The sequence below is a fragment of the Lates calcarifer genome, linkage group LG2, assembly GCF_001640805.2.
Source record: "Lates calcarifer isolate ASB-BC8 linkage group LG2, TLL_Latcal_v3, whole genome shotgun sequence".
NCBI lineage: Eukaryota > Metazoa > Chordata > Actinopteri > Centropomidae > Lates > Lates calcarifer.
This window is the reverse complement of record NC_066834.1, coordinates 28,798,643-28,812,274: the sequence shown is the minus strand read 5'-3', so window position 1 is coordinate 28,812,274 and position 13,632 is coordinate 28,798,643. Positions and strand designations below refer to the sequence as shown.

Below are 13,632 nucleotides of genomic sequence, written 5' to 3'. Positions count from 1 at the left end.
ATACACCAGTAATGTTGTGAAAGGTATTCCCTGCTCAGTCTCCTGTGTGGCTGACTGAGGCACATGAGGCTGTGACACCTCTAGACCAATTTGTCAATATGTTAAATGTATGAAAAGCAGCAGCAAATGCACAAGTTTCAGTTCCATCAAAGTGCTTATAGAGATAGTTGAGTAAAGTGAGTGAGTAAAGCCCTCGGGCCTGCCGAGCAGCCGGGTCCTGGCCAGTCTCTCAAATACTTTCAGTATCAGTGAAATTAATGCTACTGGCCTGAAGACCGTCACTGAGACATTTTATTTACTACTGCAATGATAATAGTCTCTGTATTCTAGGGCCTCTCTGCTGCTCCAAGTTAAACATGACAGAAAACACCACAGATAAACGAGAAGATTGACAGCACTCTCATGTCTGTACAATAAATATGAAGCTACTGTAATCAGCTGGTCACCTTCTGAAGCTCACTGATTAACATGCTAGATCTAATTTTTTAAATCTGTCAATAAACCAGGGAAAAAAGGAAAGTTGTGGTTTTATTACTTTTATATGGTGAAAACAATAGCAGCTGTTTGTGTGTGCATGTGTGTGTGCGTGTGTGTGTGTGTGTGTGTGTGTCATCATGCCAAAATGTAATCCTGGAGACGCCTAATGTAGCAGGAACTACCACATAGGTGGTTTTGAGTAATCTGGCAGGTGTCTGTCTGTCTGTCTGTCTGTCTGTCTGTGGACAGATTCTCTTTGTTACAGTCACAAAACTTAACTGTGAGTAGTTGAGATCAAAATGTAGGCTGAGTTTGATGATGGATGTGGTCTGACCTATGATTGCTCTCCTGACTACTCATGTAATAATGTAGCAATGACTAGATAGTATTTTGTCAGATGATTTTACATCAAAAAATAGTGACTTTATACAAGTCCAGTTGCAGCCTAAAAATGCATGTAGCAGGTAGCATTTATGGCCTGTGGTCAAATTGTTGTTTGACAACAGAAATAGGTTTAGTCAGCATAGTTTTGTTGTTTTTTGAAAGAACAAGAAGAGGATATGTAGCTGTTGTATAATGTCAACACATTTTAGTAAGGGCAAAGAAAAAAAAAAGTACAGTGGACAAACCTGCCCTCACTACAACAGCTCTTACCCACTCTTAGAAATATAAACAAAATGTCAACTGCAGGGGAGTGTGGCTGGACTAGAAATAGCTGAACATTGTTTTCCTTGTTTTTCATGAATGCAAAAAAAACAACCATGAAATCGGATGCAGTTCACCAGGAGTCCCAGACTTTTGATGAAACAAGGCAGGCGGCATTGCTGAGTGACAGTGACATGCCATCTCATGATGGCTGTGTGGGTGTGTAATGTCATGGAGAGGTTACACAGCTCTCTGCAAACACCTGCTGCAGACGCTACTGTCTGGCCCTGAATATCCTTGATTCAGTGTCAGAATTGTACTGGGAAGATTAAATTGTTCTTGAAATGACGTGCATTTCCCTTTAAGCCTTATTTAATATGGATTAGAATTATTAGCATGAATAATCCTTTTCTTATTTCAGTGATAAGGCGTTTTTACCTGCTGCAAAATTTCATGCCTGTACCAATTTGAAATTAAACCACTGGAGAATGAAAACATGAAATTCTCAGTGCAGAGGTTCTTCACTGTGACAGATTGATAAAGTATAAGTATATAAGATTCTGTGCTGAATAAACGCTGTATAAGGTGGTAATGTAATACTGTCTACATCCATCCTCCTCTCAGCAACCAGCACCAAGGGCTTCAGAGGAGCACAGAGCCAGCCTTCCTGATCAGTTTGTTCAGTTTGTTGGTGTCACTGGCTCTGATGCTGCTGCCCCAGCAGACTGCAACAAACAATATTGTACTGGCCAGAGCCAGAGACTGGTAAAAGATCTGCAACATCCTGCTGCCATTAAAGGACCTAAGCTTGAGACAACCTCTGTGTTGCATTTCCACTCCTGTTTCCAGAATGGAAATGGTATTTAACATAGTCCTCGTGCTCCTGAAGTCCACAGCCATCTCCTTGGTCTTTGCCAGAGATGGTGGTTCCCATGCTATGCCACACATCTATATTCTGGAGCTTCTCTCTCAGCAGGTTAGGCTGGATTGTGTTAAAGGATGATGGTGTTGTTGACTCCAACCTGAGGATGGTAGGCAAACTGTAGAGAGTCTAGAGAGGTGTTCATCTGATGTCTGAGATCGACCAATATCAGCATCTCCAGGACTTTCATAATGTGGAGTGTGAGGGCAGCTGGTCTGTAGCTGTTGAGTGTTGGGTGAATGTCTCCCACAGCTCGGGAACCTTCTCTTGACTCAGGCTAAGGTTAAAGAGGTGTTGTAGAATACAACTTAGCTGGTCAGCACATGCCTTCAGGACTCTGCTGAACCTGTTGAAGAACCTGTTTAGCTCATTGGCTCCGTTCAGGTTTTCTTCAGGCTGGTTGCCCTCAGACCCGAAACCTTGAAATTGAAACCTTCAATCTCTTTCATACCAGAACACGCACTCTGCACGTTCTTCAGTTAGTCTCTGTCCCAGTACCTGAAGGCTCTCTTCTCTCTGTTCTACAGCTGCTTCAGGTTGTTGATCCAGGGCTTGTTGTTGTGGAAACATTGCACTGTCCTGCTGAGAATGGGCATGCGTGGTGATGTTGTTACTAAACTTTTGTATTGTTGGTCAAAGCGTACTCAATGACGATTTCTTTAGGACTGTAAAATGAACTAATCAAGTGTTTCCTGAAGACTGTAGGTATCAGAGCTGAAGTGAAAGTAGGCTAAGAAACCCAAGAATTTCACATGACTTATGTTCTGAAATGCACACACACCCAGTGAGGCCTTGATGTGACTCCAAATTCTATTCAGAGATGAGAACTGCGACTTGGCCACCTGGAGTGAGGAAGGTGTGGCACCTGACAATCATTCCTCGGCCAACTGCGGGTATGACTCCCATATTAATTTCTTTTATGGCTCCTCAAACTGACTGCTCAGCCGTTTTATAATTGACACCACTGTACTGGTCTAGCATGTTTGGTAACTTGTCACATGAGTGTCTCATGAGGATGCCTGCAAATCTTTATTTGGCTCCAAGTTAACAAAACATGAACCTGGGAATGAGTCTACACCAAAAAAAAAAAACAAATTAATAATTGAATTAACCTGGTTCTAGTCCAGTTATCTAGACTGAGACAAATTTACCAATTAATTAATTAGTCAGAAAAGTAATTCATCCCCATTTAATATTTTTTATTTATTATTTTTAATAGTTTGTTTCCTTCCAGGTATAAAAGCAAGTGTGACCCCAATTTTGTATTTAACCTGCATGTGCCTTTTTTTCCTCTTAAATATTCTTAAATATGTGATTTGTTGACGAGTCAAAGGAACATTAACAATGTGTGAGGAGCAACTGTGTTGTACTGTGACATAATGTTTCCCTGCAAAGTGGGTCACAGAGAGGCCCTGTTTGTGTCAACTTATAAAATCAGTGAATTAATCAGAAACTGCACAGAGCTTCATGAATATCTCCAAAAATGATTCACTAATTTGTTGTCAGTATTACTGCTGCTTCTATATTATTATTCTATTTTAGTAGTATCTTAAATGTTACTTTTTGTCACTTCTTAGTGGAGCCTCTCTCTCCCTGTGCATTTATACAACACTACTGCGTGTCCTTATTTGTCCTTATTTTTTCTCAGTCCTCCATAGTTTTGTGCTTCTTCTCTCTATTCTCTCTCTCCCTGTCCTCATTCTGCAGGTATCTCTGACTCCAGAGGATGTGCCACTACTACTACTACTACTACTAATAATAATAATAATAATAGCAGCAGTAGTAGTAATAGTAGTAGAATTTGTATTAATATTATTATTAGTATTGTTATTCATTGGTGCTGTTATGCTGTGCATTGCTGTTGTTATTCTTGAAAACACCATTACACTTATTGCTATTATTATTGTCATTATAACAACCAGTGTGACAGTGCTTAAATACAACAGTGTATCCAGCTGTTGCTCTAGTCTCCCATCCTCTTTCTCCTCTCTCCCCCTTTTCTCCTCTTTCAACCCATCAGGTCGAGGCAGACGTCCACCCTGAGTCCGAGTCTGTCAGAGGCCTCTTCCTGTTAAAAGGAAGTTTTTCCTTTCCTGTCACCAAATGCTTGCTCATGAGTGTATAAGAATCTCAGTTGCTGCATTTTGTCCATACTCATACTGTAGCAAAAGTTTAAAAATCTGGTTTAAAAAAATGCAACAGATAAATTAACTCCTTGTACATGTATTAATGTTTCTAAGACTGAACTAATGTGAACTTCTGAAGTTAAGAAGTTTAAAATAGCGATTCTTACTTTGTAACAGTTTGGTTCTCTAATCAAAGTGAGACTGATATTTAAAAATTAATTCAGAGAAAGCAATCATTAATTTGAATTTAATTATTTACAGTATATCACTACAACAATCTACAATACAAATTTAAGAAAAACAGTTTAATTCACAAAATTATATAACATAACTGAAATGAAGAAATTACATTTGTTACATATGATAAGGATGAAAAGGGTTGATACACCAGTAATATCGTGAAATGTATTCCCTGCTCAGTCACCTGTGTGGCTGACTGAGGCACATGAGGCTGTGACGCTGTGACCAATTTGCATGTGCGTGAACTTGGAGTCGCATGATGAACCATGTGAGAGACAAAGACGTTGTTTGACAAAGTGAAATTTCTGTCTCCCCTGCAGATTGTAACACTGTGGCTGAGGGTTATCTGAGTGTCAGATCAGCTTCAGGGTGTACAGCAGTTCTCTGTAACCAAGAAACTGCCGACTGCCTGACGCTCTTGTATCTCTGTGGCATCTGACTGTGTTGGCTGTTATGTAGCTACTTTACCTGCAGAGTTCTAGGAAATACTTGTCTGCTTAGTCACACTCCTCTGGCTGCTCCAGATGCATCGAATCAAAGTGCACAACTCTTGACTGACATTTTATTGTTCTGAACCAATACAAGGTAATTTAAGGAAACAATTACTTCATAAGCTCTGATGTCAAGATCAGTTTCACATGATGGGTTCACCTGTCTTTAACCAGTCTTAGATTGCATGATAGAAAATTATGTTGTAACTGAGGCAGATGATGAGAAGCAAATTGATTCAAAAGGAAACAGACTTTCATTTATGTGAGAAGAAAGCAATTGTTCATTGATCAGTTTTCCACATTTGTGAAAAAGTGACTGTGCACATAATGTGTGAGCAGTATGTATAGACAGTGTACACTTCAACTTAATGCTGTAAGAGACTGTTTGTGTGTAATTTGTCTTCTTACAATCCTTTTCTGCGGTTCCTATACTGTACAGTAAGTGATGCCATGGGGCAGGCCTGACTGGATGCCACAAGTTACAGTATTTTTTGAGAGAATGCCTGAGCAAAGAAAATGGAAAAAAAACAAAAAAAAAAAACATTGTTTGAATAACTGCAGTGCACTGATCTGTATCTCACTTACCTGTGGATTGACAGGAGCTCATAATATCGCCAGCGACATCGCTCCAAGGCTCTGTGTGGGGCCACACCACACCACACCATGTGACAGAGAACATCTCTGAAATGCTTTTGACAGATAAGATCTGAAACCTCCATACCTCCATCTGTCACATGTTTAACCACTCCAGGGCTGAAATATTTTAAGACGCGGTATTATTTCTGCATCGATTACACTGGACAGCATTTCACTGATACCTATTGTGTGATTTCTTTCATAAAAGTTGATTTATGTTATGTCTATTTACAGTTATTCAATTTTTCTTTGTCTATGTCTATATGCCACTCTCAACCTTGCTTACCAGTTACTGGAGTGCTTAATTCTTCACTCACTGTTGCATCTTACATGAAATGGTGAGATGGTTGTCCTTAACCTTATCTATATGGCTCTACTGCAAAAACTGCCCCATTACCCCTGCACTCTGGTGTCATATAAACACAACACTTACAATTTCACGCCACAGGATATCTTAACATTAGCTGTGCCACATTTTCACACTGAGCTTGGAAGAACTCTTATGTGTAAATTCTCTGTGTACACAGGTCTCTCTTGAATCTGTAGGTTTGGTGCTTTGATTCAGTTGGGTTGTTTTGTTTAGGTAATGTAGTTGTATTATTTAAACATCTTGGCTGTGTAACAACAGCTAACACAGTGCAAACATCCCAAAAAACACAGGGCAGTACCTCAGGCTGTCTTAGAATCACAAATGCATGCCAAAGATTTTCCATTAATGTCTTTTTTTAATTTGCTAAACTCAGTGTCATACTGAGGATACTAAATGAATCAATAAATGAAAATTCTCTGTCCTAAACTAAAACTATGCATTCTGTCTATTGCATCTTACACAGCTCTTAATCGTGTTTGAATCGGTGTGTGTGTCTGTAAAGCGGCAAAGCACAGTGACACATTGCATGTAATACTGGGAAATACTGTACATACAAATATGATCAACATTACATTGACACATTATATACCTATTAAAGTTGAGTTGAAATCAATACTTACTCTTGAGCACAACCTTTCATACTATCAAAGAGGAGAATCAGTGATTGTGTGAATGTGTTACATAATGAGATGAAGAAGCTGAGTGAGTTGAAGAAAGAAACCAGATATCATCTGGAATGTTCCTCATGTCACAGAGACACAAGAGAGCACAGAACCTGACATATGATGAATCCTTAAACAGGAATCTCTTCTGTTAGATAATCATCAAGACTGGTAAACACAACCAGAACACAAAGTACACATGATAGGAGGACACAAATGAGGAGCAGGCATGTGATGCACTGAGTGGACAACTGTGTCTTTGCTCATCTTGAATCATACAAAGGCTGAATATGGTGTAAATTAAACTGACAAAATAACAAACTGTGCCTTAGAGGCGACTTCTCACAGACTTGTTCATATTGACACCATATGAGGACGTCTCTTGTCTTCAGGCGAACGTGGACAGGAAACGATCTGAGAGAGAGGGAGATAAAGATATAGCAACTGAGGTCTCTGCCTGGAACTGAACTGACTTTGTAGTATTATGCCGACCTTTCAGCCCACTCAGCATTCCCCAATACCCATCACTAAATGGCTTTCAAGCAAGTTTTTCCCAGCTGCATCATAGAGAGGCTCAGTGGTTATTAGAGGTATAAAACTGTGGCTCCAATTTGAAACTGGAAATGTACATTCATGCCTTCATGCCCAGTGAACAGACCCTTAAGATTAAGATTATTATACAGCATAATAAAATATTTCTGTTATAACACCAGAGAGGGACTCTAGTTTTCTCATCCAGCGAAAAATACTACGTTACGCACATACTAAGTTACACACATAAATTTACGCAACTCCCGTGATGATTTGCAGTCTAAGCCTGACTGACAGGTGTATTCACCCAGGGCAAGTTTAATGTTCATAGCTGACGCTCAAGTGAACAATCAAAGCAAGACATTATCTCATCTGCAGTACTAAGTGCTGGATTCTGCAGCGGAATCTTTACCGTTATACCAAGGCCTGATATCTACCATGTTTTCTGATTATGCTGACTGCTCAGCAAATGTGAGCATTTTGTTAAAAGTTGCCACATCACAAAGTAATGTCATATCAACTTAGTCCTCATGCACTGTCTGAAGTGCGTCACTTCCATCACATATTTACGCAGAGATTACTTTATTTCCTGCTGTGCTACCTGTTGTAGGAGAAACTGTGGTTTGGCCTTGACACAACAGCAGGGGCAGAGGCTTGCAGGCAAGGAGTGGTTTACCTGCTAACAGGTGAGGTGTCCACACCCCCTGCATGTGAGTGGCCAAGAGGGGCACACCTCTCCATAGATCCATAAATACCTGCTGAGATGCAGCTGGAAATGACAGCAGAGAGAGAGAGCCCAGCTGAGGAGTGATCAGAGCATCATCAGCACAGAGAGTCATCACCATGGGAAACTGCTGCGAGAGGGCAGGGAATTTTTTTGGCCCCCAGAAGAACACCAACGTGCGTGTTAGTCTGCCGGCCGTCTGCTTCGTCTGGCAGATTGCTATGATTGTGCTGTTTGGAGTTTTCATTCGGTATGATGAGGAGTCAGACGCACACTGGGTGGTGTACAAAAAGGACCACAACGTCACCGACATTGAAAATGACTTCTACTTCAGATATCCCAGTAAGTACGAGAATGGACAATCTGTGAAGGACATCACTTCATAAGAGAAGTTAAATTCAGGTGTTTTTTTGAAGACACTGTGTGTTTCAAAAAGTATCGATGACTAGTCAGGGCTGTGGACACTCATATGGTAAATGGATTTCTAAATCATCTATGTACAGATTAACTACATTTCTCACAGCTGCAACAGTTTTGAACCATATTATATCATGTTTACCTCATCAGAACTCCACTGTGTCTGCTCTTGTTTTCTGAAGGCATTGCCAATTAATATTGCACTGAAATCTCACTGGTCATAAAAACAACATGAATTATGGTAAAACCACAAGAATATAGATCATGATCAAGCAAAGGCAAATTTAAGAAATGTGGTTTCAAATGCTAAACATTTTATGGAAGGCCTTCTCCTCTCCTTGTGTGTAATACTAAAATATTTGCACTGCCTAAATAATAATAATAATAATCATAATAAATATAGATACATAAATAAAAAAAATACTTTAAGCAATTATTTGACCGTTAGAAACTTGTAGCATCTATATTTCCCTAGGTTGATTAATATAAGCAGAAAATTTTTTTCAAAGCCTGATGTGTTTTTCACTGTTGTTCTATTTAATTACTCCACAAATATAACTCACTGCATGTTATTACACCTTGACACTCATCATCATAGTAATTTATTGCCTTTTCTCCAGGCTTCCAGGACGTCCACGTCATGATCTTCGTTGGCTTTGGCTTCCTCATGACCTTCCTGAAACGCTACAGCTTTGGCGGTGTGGGCTTCAACTTCCTGATCGCTGCCTTTGGTCTGCAGTGGGCTCTCCTCATGCAAGGCTGGTTCCACTCTCTCGACCACACCACCGGAAAAATCTACATTGGAGTTGAGAGGTGAATCTCTATTCCATTTTATTTCGCATCATCAGTGGTTTAGTAAACTGTAGTTATGGGTGGGTGTGTTATGTAACTATGTAAAAAAAAGGAACCACATTCTTTAACCAGTCATGGTCTGGGTGTGGAGTTTGATGGAAGTGAGCTCAGTGACTTAACAGCCTTTTGTAGTCTGCAACTCATTTCTGCTTGAGGCTAGAGGCGTGCTGAAGCCACACCACCTGTTACTAGTATAACAGACCTGAGGAGGAGTGCAATGCTAAACAAGTAGAACAGTGAATGCAGCAGACATCATTGCAGACATCATGTACACATCATTTTGTATACAAAACAAATTAGAAATTCAAACCAACTGGCATGTGTTAAAGCTCTGAGTTTAGAGGTCCATGAGGGTCTGGGGTCTTGGGGCAGTAGCCAGCTTTGTCCAACCTTGCTTTGACTCCTTGCAGTGATTTGTTCATTGTTTGCTGCTATTTGGTTGATTCCACTCATATGGACCATGCACCTGTCCTCATCTACCCAACAGTCTGATCAACGCAGACTTCTGCTGTGCCGGCTCTCTGATCGCCTACGGTGCCCTCCTGGGGAAAGTGAGCCCCGTCCAGCTGATGGTTGTCACCTTGTTTGGCGTCACGCTGTTTGCTGTGGAGGAATACATCATCCTCGACCTCCTTCATGTGAGTCTCACCAAAGATAATCACCCCACCTGGGACTATTAATTATTAAGTGTCCAAGGAGTGAGAATTTCTATTTCATGCTGCTGCTGTCAGTGAAATCTTAATGTTTCCACAGTGCAGAGATGCTGGCGGCTCCATGGTCATTCACGCCTTCGGAGGGTACTATGGTCTGGCCATCTCCTGGGTCCTCTACCGACCAAACCTAAACCAAAGTAAACGACTCAATGGATCTGTCTACCACTCTGATATGTTCGCCATGATTGGTGAGTAACCAGCGAGTAATGTTTTATACTTCATCACTTTTTTAACCTCACTTTAGGACACAGTTCATCTGGCATATCTGATATTTTAAACTCAGTGCTAGCTTGATTGTAAGAAAACAAACAAAAAAAGACTTTCTCTCACCTCACAGGTACACTGTTCCTGTGGATGTTCTGGCCCAGTTTCAACTCAGCCATCACAGACCACGGTGACGGACAGCACAGAGCAGCCATTAACACTTACATCGCCCTGGCCTCCTCCGTGCTCACCACTGTGGCCATCTCCAGCATGTCTCAGAAGGGAGGAAAACTAGACATGGTAATGCCATATTGCAAACACACGCAGAGTTACTCAATAACTCGAGAGCCAGTCATGCAACATTTATGTATTTGTCATTTTGTCATGACTACATGACTAACATGCTGTTTTACCTGACAGGTGCATATCCAAAATGCCACTCTGGCTGGTGGCGTTGCCATGGGAACGGCAGCAGAGTTCATGATCACTCCTTATGGGTCACTCATTGTGGGTTTCTGCTGTGGAATCATCTCCACCTTTGGCTACCTGTTTATCACGGTGAGCACCTCAGTCTTTTGCTTCCTAACTTTTGATCTGGGACGACTCCAGATCAAAAGTCTGTACTGTGGACAGTGAAAGAGGGGGGGGGGGGGGGGGGGGGATTGTAGGAAGGATACAGAATAAGGAGAGTCAAACTGAAACACGTTGTCAGTTTTATTACAAGCAAATAACAGGTTTACAAGAACCAATGACTCATTTTAAAAGCACTCATTAGGCACTTTCAAAATAAACAGGCCAGTGGAGCGAAGCGAGGTGTTAATGGAGTGTTGCAGAACTTGATACCAACTATTATTTTGACAGAGGAGGCATGTCTGTGTTTTTAAATGGTGGATTTTGTTATTAAACAGGGTTAAATAAGTAGCTAGATGCCTGATGATGAAACAACCTGAGGAGGCTTTTATATTCTATAATTAGACACACATTACACTTTGTGCAAGTTACCTCAATGTCTATGGCCCTGGTTACAGATCAGTGATTAACATATGACTGTTTTTCTCATTCTCAGCCTTTCTTAGAGAAATACCTCAAGCTCCAGGATACATGTGGTGTCCACAACCTGCATGCTGTGCCAGGGATGCTTGGTGGCTTCATAGGTGCCATCGTTGCTGCAGCAGCTGATGAATCTGTCTATAGTAAAGAAGGGTAAGTGACTGACATGACACACACGTAACTTAAAGTTCAGAAAACCTGACCTTGTTTCAACATGGTGAATAAAAGCACCCACTCATTTGGGTATCAGGCTTTGTCTTAGTCTAATTATTCAAGTTATTTTATGAAAATCTGGCTTTAACATTTTTGTTTTTTTTTCTCTCTAGGTTGATCAACGTGTTTGACTTTGAAGGAGACTTTGCAAACAGATCTCCAGGAACACAGGGAGGCTTCCAGGCTGCTGGCACATGTGTTTCCATCGCATTTGGACTTGTTGGAGGCGCAATTGTTGGTGAGTTTGAAAAATGTGTTGTGTATATCAGCCTCAGCAAAAGAGGACTCTTTCCCTATTAAGCAATCTGTTGCAAGGATTATTGCACAGTGGTTCAGTCTGTTAGGAGGAGACTTATCCAACTAAAGCGTGTAAAAAAAACAAAACAAAAACAAAAAATAAGAATCAATGTCACTAAAGTAGTCAGCACCAGTGTTTCAGTCTTCTGACCTGATGTCTTCAAAAAGCATATTCTTTAAGTCCTAAGTGCTTTTGTTTTTTTAGCAGCCCAGGAATAATCAAATTTACCTCTACTGGACTTTTTACACTGACAAACCTGAGGGTGAAGAGTAATTTGATCCTATTCTTTTAAATACAAAAAATATTTAAACAAGGCACTATTGCATCAAGTAAAAGGTAACTGCAATTTAGGTTAGAAGGGTGGCTTAATGTCTGATTATTCTCTCCTTAAAGGTTTCATCCTGAAGTTCCCGATCTGGGGCGACCCTGCTGATGACAACTGCTTCGATGATGAAGTTTACTGGGAGGTGAGAGCCCTTTTCCACCAGTAGATGGTGCTCTTGCTCTGGATAGAAAAAAAAAACCCTGTTGTTTCAATTGAAAATATTGCTCTGAAAATTACTTGGAAATCAAAGAGTTTCTGGTTCATAATCTGATCCCATGTGTCGGTTTCAGGTTCCTGAGGATGAGGAGACCATCCCTCCTGTTTTGGAGTACAACAACCACATGATACACAAGCACCAAGAAATGTAAGCTCCCTCACATTTACACCCTCAGTTACTCCTCCCCACTCATTACTTTGCATTAACTGTAATTTTCCTCTTTTTGTTCAACAGATCTGAGTCAAACTTCTCTGTGGAGCAAAGTTAGAGCTGCACAATGGACGATCAACCCCTTTATATCACTTTGAACTTGATACTAGCTGTGAAATAGCACAAATGAATGAAGGAACCACCCTCAAAATGGGCAATTTTTCAAGAGAGGAACAATATTTTTGACACGCTCTGCAACTCTTATCTCACAACATTTATATAAACCCAATACATTTGCCCAGCACCTTTGTCTATTCTTGGAAGCTCGAGGATATGATGACACTGTACAAAATATTGATCAAATATCATTAATGAGAAAATAATTCTGAATAAAAACACATTTTACTCTTGAAAGAAATTTTAAACTGCATTTACTTTCTTTTTAAATTTGGCAGAATTTTTATATAATTTGCAGATGTTAAATGACTGGAAAATGTCAAATATGGGGTCTAAGCAGTATGAGATGAGACAATCTGTTTATGTTGTGTAAGCTAATAATGCCGAACAAAAGAACTGAGAGCTTTTGTTATTATTATGAGTTTGGAAATGCATTACTGTCTGCATCAGTTAGAGTACATCTGTTCTCTTAAAGGGCTATAAAAAGCTCTGAATTCTTTAATGAAATAACTTTTAATTGTTGAATATTGATAATGTTTGCCCTTTTATTTCTTTTAAAGAGTTGAAACACAGTATATTGTGTTATGCATAAAAAAACATGTTTAATAATCAGAGGTATTTGTGCTGCCAGAGCAGTTTTTGAGTACGCTATCTTACTTAATTATTTCTTGCAAATTATGTATAGGTCTTTGTAAGTTGTATGTACAAATGAATCCACTTTTTGTTTGTTATTGCTTGTTCTTAAGATGAATATTTTGAATAACTATAGTAACTATGATACACTGTAAGTGACTGTATGTGACAATAGGCTTGTTGTATAATTAACATAGTTTAAAATAGTTTATAAATTCATAGATCAAATGTAATTAAAATTGAACAATAAAGTTGTATTATCTTAACACTGTTTTTGCTCACATTTTAAAAGATGCATGAAGGTACCCATGATGAAAATAAAATAATGATAGTCACACTCACGCGTCTAGAATAACAAGAATAAATGATAATAATAATGTGAAACTCCTCTTTCCTCTGTACATACAAGTGTGGAAATAAATGGACAAATGTGCATAAAAAGCAGTGCAATCAGTTTGACGATTTTATAAATCCACATTTGCTGTATTGCCCTCCCTTAATGTGTGGCAAGGTGAAGAAAAGCACAAGGAACTGTGATGTCCAGTGTGTAGTCAAACAA

The 13,632-nt window shown here is 39.8% G+C and overlaps 1 protein-coding gene across 1 annotated transcript; it reads left to right on the top strand.

Moving 5' to 3' along the window:
• Window positions 1–7,861: 7,861 nt before the first annotated feature.
• On the top strand, window positions 7,862–13,339 carry rhcga (Rh family, C glycoprotein a). The gene is made up of 11 exons (XM_018668055.2): window positions 7,862–8,166; window positions 8,862–9,054; window positions 9,581–9,731; window positions 9,847–9,994; window positions 10,144–10,310; window positions 10,431–10,568; window positions 11,077–11,213; window positions 11,387–11,511; window positions 11,965–12,038; window positions 12,187–12,260; window positions 12,348–13,339. The coding sequence occupies exons 1-11, from the start codon at window positions 7,944–7,946 to the stop codon at window positions 12,379–12,381; spliced, it is 1,464 nt and encodes a 487-aa protein (XP_018523571.1). The 5' UTR covers window positions 7,862–7,943; the 3' UTR covers window positions 12,382–13,339.
• The last annotated feature ends 293 nt before the right edge of the window (window positions 13,340–13,632 follow it).